At 45.1% G+C, this 17,021-nt stretch overlaps 3 protein-coding genes across 7 annotated transcripts; 2 read left to right on the top strand and 1 right to left on the bottom strand.

Annotated features, from left to right (window-relative positions):
• The first annotated feature begins 46 nt into the window (after positions 1–46).
• Positions 47–8,245, top strand: LOC147190088 (uncharacterized). Of its 4 annotated transcripts, XM_086099455.1 has the most exons (22): positions 47–303; positions 514–658; positions 1,167–1,319; positions 1,476–1,672; positions 1,772–1,798; positions 1,932–2,177; positions 2,928–2,993; positions 3,412–3,528; positions 3,883–3,960; positions 4,259–4,328; positions 4,636–4,676; positions 4,747–4,901; positions 4,977–5,210; positions 5,483–5,563; positions 5,691–5,773; positions 5,888–6,014; positions 6,250–6,432; positions 6,561–6,645; positions 6,728–6,843; positions 7,132–7,299; positions 7,363–7,455; positions 7,867–8,245. In XM_086099455.1, exons 3-22 carry the CDS (start codon positions 1,216–1,218, stop codon positions 7,981–7,983), a joined length of 2,388 nt encoding a protein of 795 aa, XP_085955581.1. In that variant the 5' UTR covers positions 47–303; positions 514–658; positions 1,167–1,215; the 3' UTR covers positions 7,984–8,245. The 4 variants fall into 4 exon arrangements, with proteins under 4 accessions (XP_085955581.1, XP_085955583.1, XP_085955580.1 ...); XM_086099457.1 differs by lacking the exons at positions 47–303; positions 514–658; positions 3,883–3,960 and adding exons at positions 699–868; positions 2,316–2,441; XM_086099454.1 differs by lacking the exons at positions 47–303; positions 514–658; positions 3,883–3,960 and adding an exon at positions 699–874.
• On the bottom strand, positions 5,646–9,809 carry armc7 (armadillo repeat containing 7). 2 transcript variants are annotated; one of them, XR_015097518.1, is made up of 5 exons: positions 9,280–9,809; positions 8,929–9,072; positions 7,106–8,792; positions 6,191–6,857; positions 5,646–6,058 (listed from the first exon to the last, which is right to left on the bottom strand). XR_015097518.1 is itself a non-coding variant. In XM_086099459.1 (3 exons), exons 1-3 carry the CDS (start codon positions 9,353–9,355, stop codon positions 8,446–8,448), a joined length of 567 nt encoding a protein of 188 aa, XP_085955585.1. In that variant the 5' UTR covers positions 9,356–9,809; the 3' UTR covers positions 6,917–8,445. The 2 variants fall into 2 exon arrangements, 1 of the variants encoding a protein (XP_085955585.1); XM_086099459.1 differs by lacking the exons at positions 5,646–6,058; positions 6,191–6,857 and having other exon boundaries at positions 6,917–8,792.
• A 112-nt stretch (positions 9,810–9,921) lies between these two features.
• Positions 9,922–16,045, top strand: LOC147190090 (annexin A4-like). The gene is made up of 15 exons (XM_086099458.1): positions 9,922–10,059; positions 10,979–11,348; positions 11,421–11,458; positions 11,595–11,720; positions 11,803–11,890; positions 12,014–12,108; positions 12,212–12,325; positions 12,473–12,563; positions 12,741–12,820; positions 12,911–12,967; positions 13,043–13,136; positions 13,250–13,345; positions 13,584–13,642; positions 13,867–13,989; positions 14,323–16,045. Exons 2-15 carry the CDS (start codon positions 10,988–10,990, stop codon positions 14,380–14,382), a joined length of 1,482 nt encoding a protein of 493 aa, XP_085955584.1. The 5' UTR covers positions 9,922–10,059; positions 10,979–10,987; the 3' UTR covers positions 14,383–16,045.
• Positions 16,046–17,021: the final 976 nt, after the last annotated feature.

The raw sequence follows: 17,021 nt of genomic DNA on the forward strand, positions 1-17,021 counted from the left end.
CACAAAGAAGAAAGGGCAGTAAGCTTTCGCCACATTTTCTCTGTGAAATTTGGTACAGTAATTGACAGTGTTTCGAGTTTTCAAGAATTTAAATAGCTTAACAGATAAGCTGATAGCCAATTTTTATTGTGTTAACTATCTGAAATTTTCGCCTGAATCCCGACATTGGATCGTCCAGTTGGTCGGGTGTTTGTTTTCTCTTGTCTTCTTTTGTATCCAGTATGTCATTTTACAGAGCTAACGACGAATGCTAACGGCCAAAACAACTCCACTGTTCATATTTGGCGGGGCTACGCGCACCACGTATGTGATTGGTGTTTTTGTGACCTACACACAAATACTCCGATGTGATTGGCTGAAAGTTCACATTGCAATTTAAAGACCTCAAAGCACGTGTGAAAGTGTCTTGTTTTTAAACACCATTTAAAGTCGGTTTTATCGGAAAATTCTACGGCGTATAAACTACTCACAAAAGTTACAGATATTTACTTTGTTTCTCCCTCTTCTACTCAGTTCTCAATAATTGGCTGCAAGTGTGCGTACTGCTGTCTAATCCAAGGAGGCTGACAGAAAGACTGAGTGACGTTTATCACCACACCGGGGCAGCTGATCCGCTGCAGGTGGACAGAGTCAAACGGCATCTTGCCAATAGCTGGCGGTAAGTCCTCTCGTAGAGCTTGGTCAGAGTTCAGGTTATCTGTGTGGGACGAAGGGGAGCGGCTTTAGCAGCGCACTGACCTGCGGCTCCGACAGGAAGTTGCTTTTGTTGTATGTTGTGAGAAAGATGCGTGCGCTTGACGTCTGCCTGACAAGCAATGATCGTTGCTGACAAGGACGAGGATCTACAGAGCTGGGGCTGGACAGACCTGTGTGTGTATGCTCATGTTTAGTGTGTTGTTGGTGGACTCGCTATGTAGGTCAGTGTGCCTGGCCCTCACGTTACTTAGGGTAGCTAATGATAAAGGTGCGACAAGTAATCTACTCCACTGTAGAAGAACTGTCATGCCATGTGTTATTGCTGTTGCTAAAGTGATGCTTAAAGCAATTGTGAGAGGAAAATAATCATAAATGTCATAATCTTTGACACGATCTTCTCGCAGCAACAGCAACACAATCTGTCTTTTATTTTGACAACTGTACTTGAAATGTTTTCTCTGCTTGCTCAGCTCCAGTTACTGGTCCGCAGCGTCCGACTCGGACTGCGAGCCCGCCACCATGTCCAGGCGCAGTCTACGTCTGGGCAACGGCCTGCTGGACCACGGCCAGCCACTCGGCAGCACCTCCCTCCACGTAGAGGGAAACGGCTGGAGAAACACAAGGTAGACATCACTTGCCGTTTATTCGCCTTGCCTTTTATCTTCTTCTTTTCACCTGTTTTGTCTTCCCACCCGCTCTCGGCATATCAGTACACATCACTGTACTCTTTACTCGTGAGTTTGTTTGGTCCTCACTTGCTCCTTGTATTCTTCCCTCAGGATGTTGAAATCTCGCCGTTCTCTGCAACACTCCGCATCCTGCTCAGAGTCGCTCCTCGCCCACACACCTCGTAAATCCTCCAACCAGTCGCTCCACAGCGACGCTTCCGATGCCTCTCTGCTCTCATCCTTGTTGGATGAATCCTCCCTCCACGAGGCCTCCATCCAGGAGAGCACGGTGATTGACAACTTCTGGGGTAAGAAGCAGCAAGGAATAAACCTGAGAGCGTCGTTTTCATGTCCCTGTTATGACTCCTGACTGATGATGCGATGATCTCGCTTTGGTGGTACTCTAGGTTTGGACAAAGACCTTGATCCCAGAGGTTGGTGAAACTCTCAAATTTGACTTTGGCTGTTTTCAGATTCACTCTACCTAATGTATAATGAATTTTTGTAGTGCTGTTTGAATGTGTAATACTGTATGTCAGCTGCTGTACATGGTTTGCTGTTTTCTAGAGAGCACCATTGTGGAGGAGCAGAGCAGCGTGGTGGCTAACAGCACTTTGATTGGCTCCGACGCCCGCTGTCCCAAACACCGGGTCCAGATGCCGACTCGGGTCTCCTGCAAAGATTGCGACTGCGGCAGGAGGGAGTCCGGAACTTCAAACGTCTCATTTTCCTCCAAGTACACATCGTTGCAATCACCCACGTTGGACGCGTCCACCATCTACTGCAGTGACCGAAGACGGCGAGCCAGAACAGGTGAGGATGGAATCAAATGATCTCCTCTACACTGCAATCCTCGTTCTTGTGTCTAATTGTGACATCACAGCTTCACTCTGAGGATTCCCCAACTGCGGGGATGACAGTTCCCCGTTGAGCCGTGTGTGGTACTTGCAGATGTGCTGCAGCCGTGGTTGGACTGGCTTCTGATTGGTGCGAGGAAGGCGGCGGCCAGTTGCCACTTTGCACTGGCGCGCGCATGGCAGATGTGTCAGGTTGACAAAAAACATGGGGGGCCTGCCTGTAAGCGTTTTTTTTTTTCCCTACTTCCCCCACATCTGCAGGGTGGCCGATCTGGTTGTCTTTAGTGGATTTTGAATAACTCACTAACTTTTGAGGAACTAGTAGATTCAACTTCAGTGAGGATTCACCTTCTCTCCCAGGGTTGTTGTCGCCACTTGCCTGTTGTGTTAAGAAAAAAAAAAAGACTTTGGGACATGATAAACAGCCTGCACCAATCTGATTCACACGTCTGCAGAAGATCAAGAAGCGGAGTGTTCCCCATGATGCATTGTGTTCAAACTCAACTTTTTGAAACGCTTGTTTGTAACAGTTGCATCCCACTCACATGTTGTCTCCCCTATCACACAAATGGGCTGCACCTCTCTTGACTTTGGCTGTTTCTGTGGAGAAATGCAAATCCCTCTTCATCTGTGGGTGCGGCGCGGCGGTGGCGTCGCCAGCAAGCATCTTTTTGTCCTGACTGCGTTTGCTGTGTGGTCGTTGCAGCTCGTAGGGACCGCGGCGGAGACATGAGGAGTGCGCAGAGGGAGCTTCACCCCGGCGGATCTCTATGTGAGTTGGCACTCACTTGGATACATTGATCACTGGCGAGCCGCGCATTTGGTAGCGAGACTGACTCAAGCCACATCCTAATGCCGCCACCGTCACGTCAACACGAAAATGCAGTGTGGCACCACACAAGTATAAATGTGCTGATTGCGGCAGACATATTTTGCCAGTTGAATTGTGGGTCTGCTGTAGTGATGCAGGTGAGACTGACATGGCGACACAGATTTTGCATCCAATTAAATTTCAGCCTCTAAGATATGCTTACTATGAAAGGAAGAAAATACAAATTGGGGAATAATTTAATGCAATATGATGTAGCTGATATAATTGATGTTGCTTCTGACAGTATTTAGGCCTTTCCTTATTGCTTTCTCTTTCCCACCTGGTTTTTCTCTCATGCACTTACTGCTGCTACGTACAGGTAATGACTGCAAGGAGAAACAGCACGCGGATCCGACGCACGTCGCCATCGCCTCGGTTTGGTCCGCTCGGGCCTCGGCGCTCCGCTGCTTGTTGCGGAACATCACTGTGTTTACAGGTTAATTTGACACTGCTCCTGCTGCTGCTGCCGCCGTCGCCTCAAAAGTTTGCCCATCCCTGATTTATACTCTCATTAGGTACATCCGCACAATCTGAAACAAAAGAACGGTAACAATTCTGACGCTGTCTGAGAGGTCTTCATTTTGCAGTTGTTTTTGTATACTGAATGCATCATACTGAGAACCTCCGCAGAGTGCATTCAAACTATCGGATGGATGTACAGTATGTCCGATGCCGGTCACAAATGAGCATAATGACGTCCAAGTGTGAAGAGATTAGATTGTGGAGATGTACCTTAAAGTGTCTTCATGCAAAGTTGTGTCTCCATTATGAAGGAGCCTTGTTTCCTCAGTGTGCTCTTTGTGTTGGCTGACCTCGGCGTTGTGGACTTTGACCAGGACAATGTTGTCATCATCATCTCACGCTGCAGGTCATTGCCCCCCCCGTAGACCAAAAGTACTTTCTTGTCCTGGGAGGCGGCTTGATGTTTTCTTTCTGTCGCTAATGTCTTCTTCCTCGATGTCGAGACGCGTGCATTGATTTTGATGTTTCGTAGCTGACATTTAATCAAGCTCTTGTGAGTGTTGCTCTCCTCTTCCTAGCAGGTTGGAGAACATCTTTCCATCCTGGTAGTCGGCTTCTTTTCTCTCTTCTGTTTGATTTCAGATCGTTATTTGACTGCTAATTTTGTCATTCTTATCGTCACTGAACTATAAGTTTGTGTTTAGGTAGGTCGTCCGACCTGGGAGGTGTGTTCAAGTGGATCAGCAGACGAAGTGACAGCCCTCTGCTAACCCGGTAATTACAGAGTGCCCAATAATGATTTTTATCATTCACAGCAGCTTGAAAAACCATAACTCAATGTGGAGCTAATTCTTAAGTCACCTATTTTAATATGAATTCAAGGTTGGCAACCCAATTTACACCATGGGCCAATGTGTAATTCTGGTTTCCCCTCAAAGGACCGTTGATGGTGTAAAACAAAAACTTCAATTGCTTTAGTGGGCCACATCTGGCCTTAAATTAGACACCTGTGAATCTTGAATATAGCTTGTTCATCTACAAATGATGTCGACTCAGACATTTCCAATTTCTGCCCTTACAGGTTTCCTCTTGCACTCTTCTTGGCTCTTCCAATCCTCTTCAGTAGGTTCCTGCGCAGTCATCATTTTCTACAAAACTACAATTTCAAGTATTGTCTTGTTGTGTCTTTTAGGTTTGTGTTGGTTTGGCCTCTACGGTCTACCGAGTGTAAGGGTCCTGGAGTGGGGGACTTCTATCTTTGACAGCCCTCCCCTGTCCGCGGTCGATGGATTGGTTTCTACTTCAGGGAGCCAAGCGACGAGGGGAGCTGCGGGGGACTCGGAGGAGGTGATGTTGAAATTCTTGCACCCAGTTTGCACTCAGAGCTAGAAGTGAGAGGGCCAAGTTTGTTTCAAAAGCCAGACTCGTACAAGTACCGCACACCTTGCACGTCTGGAGCGCAACCTGGCATTGCTTTGGGAGCGCGTGGAAGCCGGCGATGAGAGGGCGGAGCAGAGACACGGCGAGATGCTGCGGATCCACACCGAACTGCAGCGCAACGGCAAAAGTGGCAAACTCTGGCTTAGCAGACTGGTGGAACGCCAACTGGCCCAGCTGAGAAGGCGAATGGATGACAACCGACAGCAGAGGGAGCAGGTGGTTTTTCAACTTTTGGTTGTTGGATATGTTGGTGCTCTACAAGGGCCATGTTTCGATACTTTATTTGAATTGTCACAAAAGTAACGGTTACACTTACACCCTCCGACAAAGTGTGAACTAGAAGCATTAGAACGACTGCAATAAATGTAAGTCCAAGCTAAAAAGGAAAAAAAAAGCTTTTGGTAGTGACATATAAACAAGTTTTTAGTGTTTTAGTTGTGACTGAAACAACTTCTCTTGACTGATTGTTGTCGTTTGTCTCTGTTCAGGAATTATTTTGGTTGCAGAGCCAAATGTCTCGTCTGGATCTTGTGGAGGTGAATCTGCAGAACCTGGCAGCCAAGGCGGAGGTATGCTGCCCCCCCCCCCCCTGCATTTCTTTCCCCTCTTCATGAGCACACAAACATGCATGTGGTATGAAATTGGCAATAAGATAATAAGATAAGATATCCTTTATTTGTCCCACACTGTTTTCAGCAAAGGTTTTTACTCCAGGAGGAAATGTCAAGGCAAGAAGCGATCGACACAGTGGCACCGGCAATTACTTGGGATGGAGTCAGGTGAGCTTCACCACGCCTGTGCTTCAATTCGTACACTGCATGATGGTGCGTATTTTTTTTTTTCTGACGTTTTGTGTGTTGTAATTGCAACATGGCAATCGCTCTCCCTCACAGCGTTTCTATGGACCGTCAGTCCCATGATGCCTTGATGGCACAGGTGGAACGTCTGGAAGCGGCTTTGAAGGACATCAGGCGGGATGTGGACGGTTTTCTGGGATGTCAGCAATTGGACCAGGAGACTGTGAGACGGCTGCAACTTTGGCATATTTGTGTCGTCAAATAGGGCTGGGTGATATAAGATAAACATTTAAAAAAATAATCTGGGGACGTACTTTGAATGACAGAAGCCATCGATCTGTTAAATTAAATCAAATTAATTGATTCATTGTTCTGGTTCTATCTTCATTTTGACCTCACCTTTTTAACACTAAATATGCCTGACTCATGTTTTCTCATCTTCTCCTCTTCCTTAACAGATTTCATCTCAGGTCTCCGCTCAGGTCCAGAAGGAAGTTCGTGTTCTGCTCTTGGGGAACGATCTGCAGGCGTCTCTGGCCTCACTGGAGCGCGGCATCCTCCGCAATGTCAGCCTTCGTCTCGAGCAGCGCCGCCGTGAGGAGGTGCTCAGAGACGCAGATGGAATGGCGTTAACAAGAGAGGTCAGGATGTGAAGTCCTTTTACACATAACTGACCTATTTAGAAATATCCAAGCAGATAATATTTGTTACATTTTATTTTATTTTATTTTTTCATTCTGCTACCTGATGGCTTGTTGCGTGTGTGCAGGATGTGGACCTGATGGTGAAGAACGCGCTGCGCCTTTTCTCCCATGACCGAACTGGCCTTGCTGACTATGCGTTGGAGTCCGGAGGTGACAAAGGGACTCGCTGTTTGTGATGTTCGTCTGTTTTTTTAAACATTTTTATTAAATTAATGTCATTGTCATCCGATAGGAGGCAGCATCCTGAGCACTCGCTGTTCCGAGACGTATGAGACCAAAGCAGCACTGCTCAGTTTGTTTGGAGTTCCTCTGTGGTACTTCTCGCAGTCTCCGAGAGTCGTCATTCAAGTGATGCGCCGTTTCTGTTCTCAGTTGGACATTAAAAAAAAAAAAAAAGTGATTGGATGACTGACAATCTACATACAGTAGATGCAAAGAATCATTCTTTATTGTTGATATTGTGTTCAGAAAGTTCAGTGACTCAGGCAGTAATGCTATTCACCGAACATGATGGACCACTGAACAATGCATTTTGATGGTTCATTTTATGGTATATAGTTGAATATACAAATTGATAATTAAGGATCTAGTTTGGATTTTTAAGGCCCACCTCCACGTTTGCTTGTGTTCCCGCAGCCCAACGTTCATCCTGGGAACTGCTGGGCCTTCCAAGGTTCCACGGGATTCCTGGTTATTCGCTTGTCCATGAGCATCCTCCCCACTGCCTTCTCCTTGGAACACATCCCCAAAGCCTTGGCACCCAGCGGCACGTTGCGCAGCGCCCCAAGAGACTTCCGAGTCTATGTAAGCCTCGCCGTGTACCAAGTTGTATGGAGGCTCGGCATTTGAGTTGACTTTGTCTTTCAGGGTCTGGATGACGCCGGTCAGGAGCGAGGGACGCTTCTGGGCTTGTACACATACCAAGAGGACGGAGAAGCGCTGCAGACCTATCACGTCACTGTGAGTCCATCCTTGCACCACGATGCGTCATATTGCCAGCTGTAAATTATGTCTTAAGAAAAAAGATTTCTACCTACCTTTTAACTTTAGGGATGATTACAAGATCCGATTTGATTGCAATGTCAATAGTGATACCTACTCAGGCCAAAGCAAATTATTACTTTGGCAGCATCTTGATACCAAGGAACTATGAAAGTGAGTTGAGGGGCTTCTTTTAGACATCTCGGGCCCTCTCTAGACCTTTAATAAGGGTCATTTTCACATTTGATACATAACTGTAAAGACACTTGTGAAAGTAAAAAATTTTCAAAAAGAAAATCCCGCCTTTTGATATGGGAAAGACATTTTGGCATTTTTCTATCATGTGCAGTCAAGTGACTGTTAAATTGGAATTGGGTTGTTTTTTTACAGGAGGAGAATGAACGTGCCTTCCAAATCATCGAGGTGCAGGTGCTGTCCAACTGGGGCCACCAAGAGTACACTTGCCTGTATCGATTCAGAGTGCACGGCTCTCCCCGGGATGCCTGAATACAGCTCCGGTATCGTTTGTTTACATCGTCCATTTCCTGATTAAAAAGGGCTTGTTGCCAATTTTTTTTTTTGGGGGGTGCCTTTTGTTTGTGAAGTTGTGCTGTTTTCGTTACGCACTTCTTTTTTAAACAAACTAAACTGACCTTGTGGCCTTGAATGCAACATAGCTTCCCAAAGTTGCCTTTGAGTGCGTTTGTGTCACATGTTCGTCTTTTTAAATGTTGTATTTAAGATGTAAATAAAGATTTACTCTACAGTGGTGCCTTGAGGGACAAGTGTTTTCTTACTCCCAACAATAAAGAGGATTACACTTACTTTGTGCATTTCAAACATTTCCTGAAGAATGGCCAGCGAGCTCTTAGCTCTGATCATCTCAATGTACACCCTCATGTCTGGATTATAGTCAACATATAGTTGACTCAAACGTCCACTGGAAATCCCATAATAACTCCTTCTCGTTCAGTCTTTGGGCAGCGGGATGCCAAGTGCTGTCTGTGTCTGTCCTGCCATTCCCTGTTGGGCCTGGATCACTTGCTCCTCGCTGCAGCAATCCTGCAGGAAGACATGGGCCAGGTTGCGCAGGTGGGGGCTCTCACATAGGGAGAAGCGCAGCATGCACTCCAAGATGGCCACGTCGCTGATGCGTGGACGTGACAACGGCGTTGATAGGTTCATGAGTGTGCTGATTGCGGACAGGACCGTCTCCTCCCGTGGACTGGACAAGCAGTTTGTGACCAGAGGGATGGCGTCACTCTGCAGAATGAGGTCGCGACATTCTGGATCCATGCTGAGGTTGCACAGTCCTCCTGGTGCAGTCAACAGCAAAAACAATACAGTATAAGGTAAGAAAAATGTGTGTGTTTGTTAATGGCCCTCAAATCGAGGAGACCGCTCAATCTAATTTCATGGTGTAAAAACAGTATGTGCCATGGGAATCGTCACCTATTCCAAACTCCACAAAGTTGTCATTGTCTTCTGTGAGCATGTCCAGGAAGAGATCAGCCACCTGGAGCTGCCTCAAGTGCTCCATGTTCTTCGGATCGTAAGCAAAGTTGGCCAAGTTGGCAAGAACTTGCTCCTTTGCCTCTGAAAACACATTTGCAAGTGTTAGAAAATTATACGAATGAAAACAAAATTATTTACACAACATGATCGTTTTAGCTACACACGTATCCATATTTTCCTTGAGGTTCATAACCATGCATCGTGTCCTGTGACAGTCACTTAACACGAAACATTAATTTAAAGTCGTAAAAACAAATATAAAAGACAAATATAAAAGATGCAGCTCACCATCACTATCTGTGTCCTGAAACTCCGTGACGAGCGTTTGCAAATACTCGAAACGGTCACAGTCCTTCTTCCACATTTTTTATTTTCACAATTTACCTTTTGATGTAAAGCGTCAAAATCATTAAGTGTGACTGCAGAGGCAAGTAAGAATATGTGTCAATATAAACAAAGCACAGGGATGGTTCAGTTCAACCTGTCCGTCGGGTAAATAAGTCCAACGGTTGCTCGCCTCTGCGTACTTGAGTTCCGCTTAAGTATTAACCTTGAAAATTCGCCACCTTTTCCCAACGTTGTGTATGAAATAACATGCAAGCCTATTGCTGCCACATCAGAAAAAACTGAATTTATGACACATTTCAATTTGACGTGATACATTACATGTCATAACGTGATAGATAAAATTCCTCATCCAGTCTGACGATGAAATCGTTTGACAGTGACAGCTGAATAGGCATGGGACGCGGAATGCTGAGGGGACGAGGAATGCTGATGGAGAACACGAGTTCTTTTTTTTTAAACCAACAAAAGTATGCGTATGAGTCGTTTGCATTCTTTAAATGACCAGACCAATATTGTTTGCAGAGCTGTTGCATTGTCCTCAATTTGTGAGCTAATCGAGTGTCCTTGGCAACAGAACAACAAAAACAAATGAAACCCAATAAGATGGTCAGCAGAGTGCAAATGAGTTTTTTTTTTAAACTTTTGCTCCACGGACACGCCCTCTACTTCCACTCCCCTGATCGACCCTCTCTTCCTGTTGCGCGCACCACCATCTGATACGTAAGTAAAGCTACTTAATTCTCATTTTAAATTTGTTGTTTTTAAACGACACTCGAGACGCCGACGTCCATTGCTGAAGAGACCACTGTAGTTTTTTCCCCTTACTAACTTGCCATTGGAATGTAAATTCCCCTCCCGTACAAGAACAACGGAAAACGTTTAAGGTTGCCTAATAGCATCGTGACTAAATGAGCGATTTTCTTCTTTAGCCCCCCCCCCACACACACACACACACATCGTTCTAATGTTTGTTTTCGCCGTTTTGCACTGATCTATACGTCGAACGAGCAAGCTAGCGAGCCAATAAAGCGGATGCTAAAAGGAAGCTAACTCCCTTGAGGGTTGCCGGGGCGGGGGTGAATGGGTTGATGTTATGTAACTTCAAATGACATCAGGCGAATAAATAGTCTCATCCGATATTTGAAGAGGACGTTTTTGTCATTTTGTCGTTATTGCTAAGACGAGCTTGTGGTGTAATGGTACCTTCCGGTGCACTTTGTGCAAGTGAAGGCACAAATATAAAAAAGGAGATTAGATTTGGGACAAGTAAGTACACTTGAACACACTGCACCCCGAATTTATTCATTTGGTCCCAGTGTTTTCTTGGTTCAAGTATTAGTCAGCCAGTCAGTCTAAACAGTCTTGGTATGTCAACAAGCCAGTGGTGGGAACTCACACAAAAAGGTCTTGGGATACAGGAATCTTTTGTGCTCTGTAAATGTTTAGTCTTTTATTAGACTAACCGTAACTACCGTAACAATGGTCAATTCTCCAGCCAGCCATATTTATGAAAGGCTTAATACAAGTGAACACGCAAGGTTTTGGGGAACCAATTGCAGGATGAGGAACTAAGATTACACACGAGCGTATTTCTGTTCACATGACATTTATAGAAGTACCTACTTCTTGTCACTCTCAGGTTGTGGAGATGAGCTACCCAGGTTATCCTCCTCAGTCAGGCGGCTACCCGCCACAAGCGGGTGGCTACCCATCACAATCGGGCGGATACCCACCACAAGGTGGCGGATACCCACCACAGACCGGGGGCTACCCACCACAAGGGGGTGGATACCCACCACAAGGGGGTGGCTACCCACCCCAGGCAGGTGGCGGATACCCACCACAGGCAGGCGGTTACCCTCAGATGGGGGGTGGGTACCCACCAGCAGCGGGGGGCTACCCTCCCCAGGGTGGTGGCTACCCTGCCCCAGCTGGAGGTTTCCCACCTCAGGCCGGAGGATATCAACAACCTCAGCCAGGTGGAGGCTTTCCGTCCATGCCTCCAGGAGGTAAGATCTCAAGTGCTTCCTTTTGACTGTGGCTCGAAGAAAATTTGATATACTGTATATATATTTTCGTAGGTGGCGGCTGGGGGGCGGCGCCACAAGGCTATGGCGCAGTATGTAAAATGTTCTCAGTACACTGAACATTGTTCATCATCGGGCATGAGTTCTAGAACTAGCTTGTCTCCATAAACAGAATGGTCTGGTCGTGCGCTACAACACTGACCTTTGACACCTGTCCTCTGTTTGCAGCCAGGTGGCGCTCCACAGGGATACCCAGGAGGGGCGGCACCAGGTCAGCAACCTGCGCCCAACTACCCCAGCGGAGGGGGATATGGAAGCGGGGCTCCAACTAATCCTCAGGCATCCGCCATCTCTGTAAGATGACTCATACTACACAAGTTTTCCACATAGCAAAATGCACTCCTAATTGTAACTTTTGTTCTGTTGGAATAAATAGACGGGCTACAGAGGCTCTATTAAGGACTTCCCTGGGGCTGATCCCCTGAGGGATGTGGAAGTTCTTCGGAAGGCAATGAAGGGTTTCGGTGAGTCACTTAATTTGACGTTTGGTTTGACCTTACCAGACTGAACGTATTCAAGTGCCTTGTCAAGTTTGGATTTTTGTGTTTTCTAAATCTCTAATTGAGATTATGGAATGCTTTGTACAGGCACAGACGAAAATGCCATCATTGAGCTTTTGGGAAGTCGCAGCAACAAGCAAAGAGTCCCCATGGTGGCAGCCTACAAAACAACTTATGGCAAGGTTTGCGGACTGACTCGTATTTATCTTGTGATGGACACCGAGGTGACCGGGAATCTTGTGACGTCCGCTCTCTTGTTTTATTTTCCGCATTTCCCTCCCGCAGGATTTGCTCCACGATCTGAAGTCTGAGCTGACTGGAAATTTTGAGCATCTTGTTCTTTCCATGATGAAGAGTCCGGCGCACTTCGACGCGTCCGAACTCAGGGAGGCAATAAAGGTTGGCAGGTTCCCACTTAGTCGTCTTTGAATGAACACTTGGGCCTTGTTGGAGTTTTGCTACCATTTCAGCTTGTTGCCCCACGTAGACAAAAAAATAGTGTCATGCTAGAGAATACAAATTGAGAAATGAAGAATTCTCTTTTAGGGTGCTGGGACAGACGAAGCTTGCCTGATTGAGATCCTCTCGTCTCGCTCCAACGCGGATATTCGTGAAATTGCGAGGATTTACAAAGGAGGTTAGTTTATATTTATTTATGTATATTTTAAAAAACAACAACAACAATCTGACAAGACTTACAAGTGGCTCAGTTTAAGAGTGAATGGATGATCTCCATTCAATTAAAGCGGATAGTACGGCTGAACTGTGACTATTTTGCCTTCCAATTCCCTAAAATGTTGCGCCTTGTTTCCAGAGTATGGGAAAACTCTGGAGGACGCCATCAACAGTGACACCTCCGGTCACTTCCGAAGACTCTTGGTTTCCCTCTGCCAGGTAGATAACTGCACTGCCAGAGACATATTTCCTCAAATAGTCGTACGGTCGTGTATGTACGGCGCTAACTGAACTGTTGGATTGCTTCAGGGCAACCGCGACGAGAGGGAAAATGTGGACATATCGCTTGCCAAACAGGACGCTCAGGTACCACCCTGCAGTCATCTACTCTGGTCTCGCCGTTGCTTCGTGCTTCAACGTTTTTGTGTGTCTCCTTGACAGAAACTGTACGCCGCGGGGGAGAACAAAGTGGGCACAGACGAGAGTCAGTTCAACGCCATCTTGTGCGCCCGTAGCAAGCCTCACCTGCGGGCCGGTGGGTAGATATGTTGTTGTCCTAACTTTTCGTTTCCTCCTTGAAACCCCTGAGATTCTCCACCGGTGAACCCCTGTGTAGACGAACATCTGATTGTTGGACTCTTGTTCTAGTCTTCCAGGAGTACCAGCAGATGTGCGGTCGTGAGATCGAGAAGAGCATCTGCAGGGAAATGTCGGGAAATGTGGAGTCTGGCATGGTGGCGGTGGGTAAGTCAAGCACCAAGTTCGCCGCGGTATAAATACAACCAAAATAAAATCTTAACTACGCACCCTTACACACACACACACACATAGACGGTTAACAAAAAAAACCAACTCAATGTTGTTTCCCTTTTTTTAATCTTTTGCCAGTAATTAAAGGTAGTAGACTTGCAGCTGATGATGTGTAATATTAACGCAGTCGTAACTAATATCAATATCATGAATATGTGTGTCCCTTCCCTAGTGAAATGCATCAAGAACACCCCCGCCTACTTTGCTGAGCGACTGCACAAGGCCATGCAGGTACAGGCATCATTTTGGTATCCTAAACCTGTAACTCCCTATGTCATTTTTGGGGAGGCAAGTAAAAACACAACAAGTCCAACAAACAAGAAGGAGTTGCCAATACTCAACCTTTTTGTGGGTTATTGATTTATAATCAAATAAAAATTGATTTTATGACAGTAAGTTAAAAATGACTCGGACAATGATGCTATCAGGCTAACGATTTAACAATCGGGTGACAGGGTGCTGGGACCAAGGACAGGACTCTGGTCCGGATTATGGTGTCCCGCTCCGAGATTGACATGATGGACATCAGGCAGGTGTACGTGAGGACCTACGGGAAGTCACTGTACACTCACATCTCCGTAAGTCTGATCACCACGCTCGCGTTCCTTCCGCAATCACCCAATGTTCAGTCCAAGATTAATTCAGGCCCACCAGAAAGGTTTGTAATTTTTGCTCCTCTTTTTAGTCAGAAATTAACTGAGGTGCTCAAGGACGTGATAAATAATTATACATCAATAAAAGTAAAAGTTATAGGGTGTAGTCTACTGTAATTTTATCCCATGAGATATTCTGACTGAAGCACGGCACAAACAATCTGTTAACATGTTTTTTTGGGTTCTTTTTTTTTTTTTTTTTTTTTGCATGAGAGTGATAATGGGAAAAATGTTTTTGAATGTTTGTGTCTTTGTCAGGGCGACACCTCCGGTGACTACAAGAAGCTGCTGTTGAAGCTTTGCGGTGGTAATGACTAAGAAATGACAACCTTTCACAAGGACGAAACGACCAGTTCATACTCAAAACTACCTGCAGCGAGTTCGTCCATATCCACGTTATCTCTTAATTGGATACGTCGTGATTATTTTTTGCGTATTTGTTGTAGTCGTTGCTTGCCAAATAGACCCGATTTATATATCTGAACATAACCAAACTATAGAAGGGCGTGCCTGGAAATTTCATGCAAACTACAAAGTCTAACCGTGTGCGTCCTTATCTGACCGAACGACACGAATGAATGACAAAATTGTCAAATTTTCTAAAAGTGAAGTGCTGTGAATAGTAAAAGTACCGGTAGTCGCATCGCTTGAGTTTTGCCATATTTTGTTTGGTTAGTCTCGTTTTAAAATTGGAAGCAATTCTTTTTTTTTTTTTTCTTTGTTTTTGTGTGCACATCTACATCAGTACCGCTATACCTTGACTAACTCAAATTTATGCTTGCAACGCAAATCTTGTATGTCAAGGTACCACTGTATTGTGTAGGTCTTTTTTTTTATTTTTTATTTTTCAAAAGAGGTGCACTTGTATTTAAAAAGCCAAATCAATAGGCTCTCCTGCCAAGTGATAATTTACAAGTAGTTTTTAAAAAATATATATGTGCACAGTGTACAAAATGTGTTTTGTTACTTTTTGGGGGTCGCCAACACATTTCAAATTGTCATTCGTGCAAAATATCTGCAATGAACGCCTGCGCACTAACCTGTCGTACTCGCGCCTGCTCGCCTATGCAAAGTGGCCACCGCTTTATATCGTTCGCTTGAGATTACTGAAACATTTTTTGTTTTTCTGCTCGTTCCGAGCGTTAACTCGGTATGTGGCCTTAGTCTTGTTGATGCCACTTGAGGGCACTGTCAACACATTTTGCAACTGAATGTCTTTTTCCCGCGACAATCTTGTCGGTGCTTGACATGTACAAAACACACAAACTAATACCATCATTTTTATTTCAATTAAAAAAAGAAAAAATAATGACATCATACCTGCTTGAGTGTCGTCGTCCCCCTCCCACGCCTCTCCCCCAATTCTCTTGAACTCCAGTTTCCCGGACAGCATATTTATTGTGTGTAAAGGTGCAACAAAATATGCCTTACATAAGCCATAATATGTGATGAAACGGTTGAGGACAGCCGAGCGAGCGGCGTGCTGCGGGCTATAAATAGCGTCCATCTTGTGGACGGGCTGCAGGCCTCGCGGGGCCCCACAAATGACTCGGCTCGGCTCAGCACCTTTTCCCCTTGACTAGCGCTCATCCATTATCAAAGCGGGGCTGCATGGATGATTATTTGATGGGAATATTTGGGAGGTTGTGGTGATACCTCGGTGGAAATAGACTATCTTGCTTTTAGGGGGACAACAGCCCTGCAGCGACCCTGATCGTAAATTCCAGACACGGGACTTGAATTATTCAAGCAGAAGGAGACACGCTCGCATGTGCACTCACAGCTCACGTTGTAAGAGACACCGACGCTATCTAGGTCCGCAATCAATCAGTAAAATAGATTCCAATTGACCTGTGACCTCTGGATTAGCTTTGTGCGTTTGTAGCTAATGAACTGTAACTGGCGTGTGGAATGAAGTGACTGAAAATGGGAAGAAATACACAAAATACAAGTGTCAATAAAAGATGGTCTATTCCAAGAAGAGAGAGCCAAATGCATTTATTTCAATGTTGTTAGATTTGTCCTTAATTTTGATCAAAATGCATGTTAATTTTGTTTTTTTCCCCACAAAATTCTTTTCAGAAGAATGTCAAATATGTGACCTTTTTTACTTGATTTTATATACATTTACACCTGCTTAGATTTTACAATTGATTGTATTTTACTCATATATCTATACCACTGATATGCCGAGATGCGTTATGTTCCAGGTTCCACTTCCTGTTCTATGGTTATCATCACCGCTCGGTGATGAATGTGGTTCATCATGTCATAATTGCCACAAAAAAAACCTGCTGGTCCTGTTTTTTTTTTCTTTTAATTTGCGCTGTCTTTGGAAGATACAGCCAGCAGTAAATGATGGCACGACTCGCACCGAGACAACAACAGTGTGACATTTACGCTTTTCTTTTTTTTACGGCCCCGCAACGCCCCCACTTGGGGAATTTACATTCCAAATTCTTGTCGGGAGCCACATGGATTTTCTCTGCAGGGAAAGTCTTACATAACCATTTGCATTGTTTAAACATGGGCAGTGTGCGTGTGCATGTGTGTGTGCTATAAGAACACGGCGTCCTGCATTTAAGTAGATTTCGCTCCATATAGATGATGTCACAAAGGATTAAATGCACTTGATTGCGTTGTTTCTCAAGGATTTGGACCTCATGCAATGTAATTACGCTGCAATTTCGATCTCTTGTTATTATTATGATATAAAGATGACTTTGTTGCAAGCTATGCACGGAATACACAATACAGTGTGGTGCATGTCAAGTTGTTGTTGAGACCTTCAGCTTGTCCCACGAGTCACTCACATTATTTGTTTGGCACACTTTTTCTAGCTCACTACTAACACACAATTGAAACACAAAACTCGCATTAAAGTTGCATTATGAACCTTTATGTGCAGGCAATATAACAACAATAATTATGTGCATATATTCTTTGTCCTCTGTAAA

The sequence above is a fragment of the Hippocampus guttulatus genome, chromosome 19, assembly GCF_054856545.1.
Source record: "Hippocampus guttulatus isolate MCC_2025c chromosome 19, RoL_Hgut_1.0, whole genome shotgun sequence".
NCBI lineage: Eukaryota > Metazoa > Chordata > Actinopteri > Syngnathiformes > Syngnathidae > Hippocampus > Hippocampus guttulatus.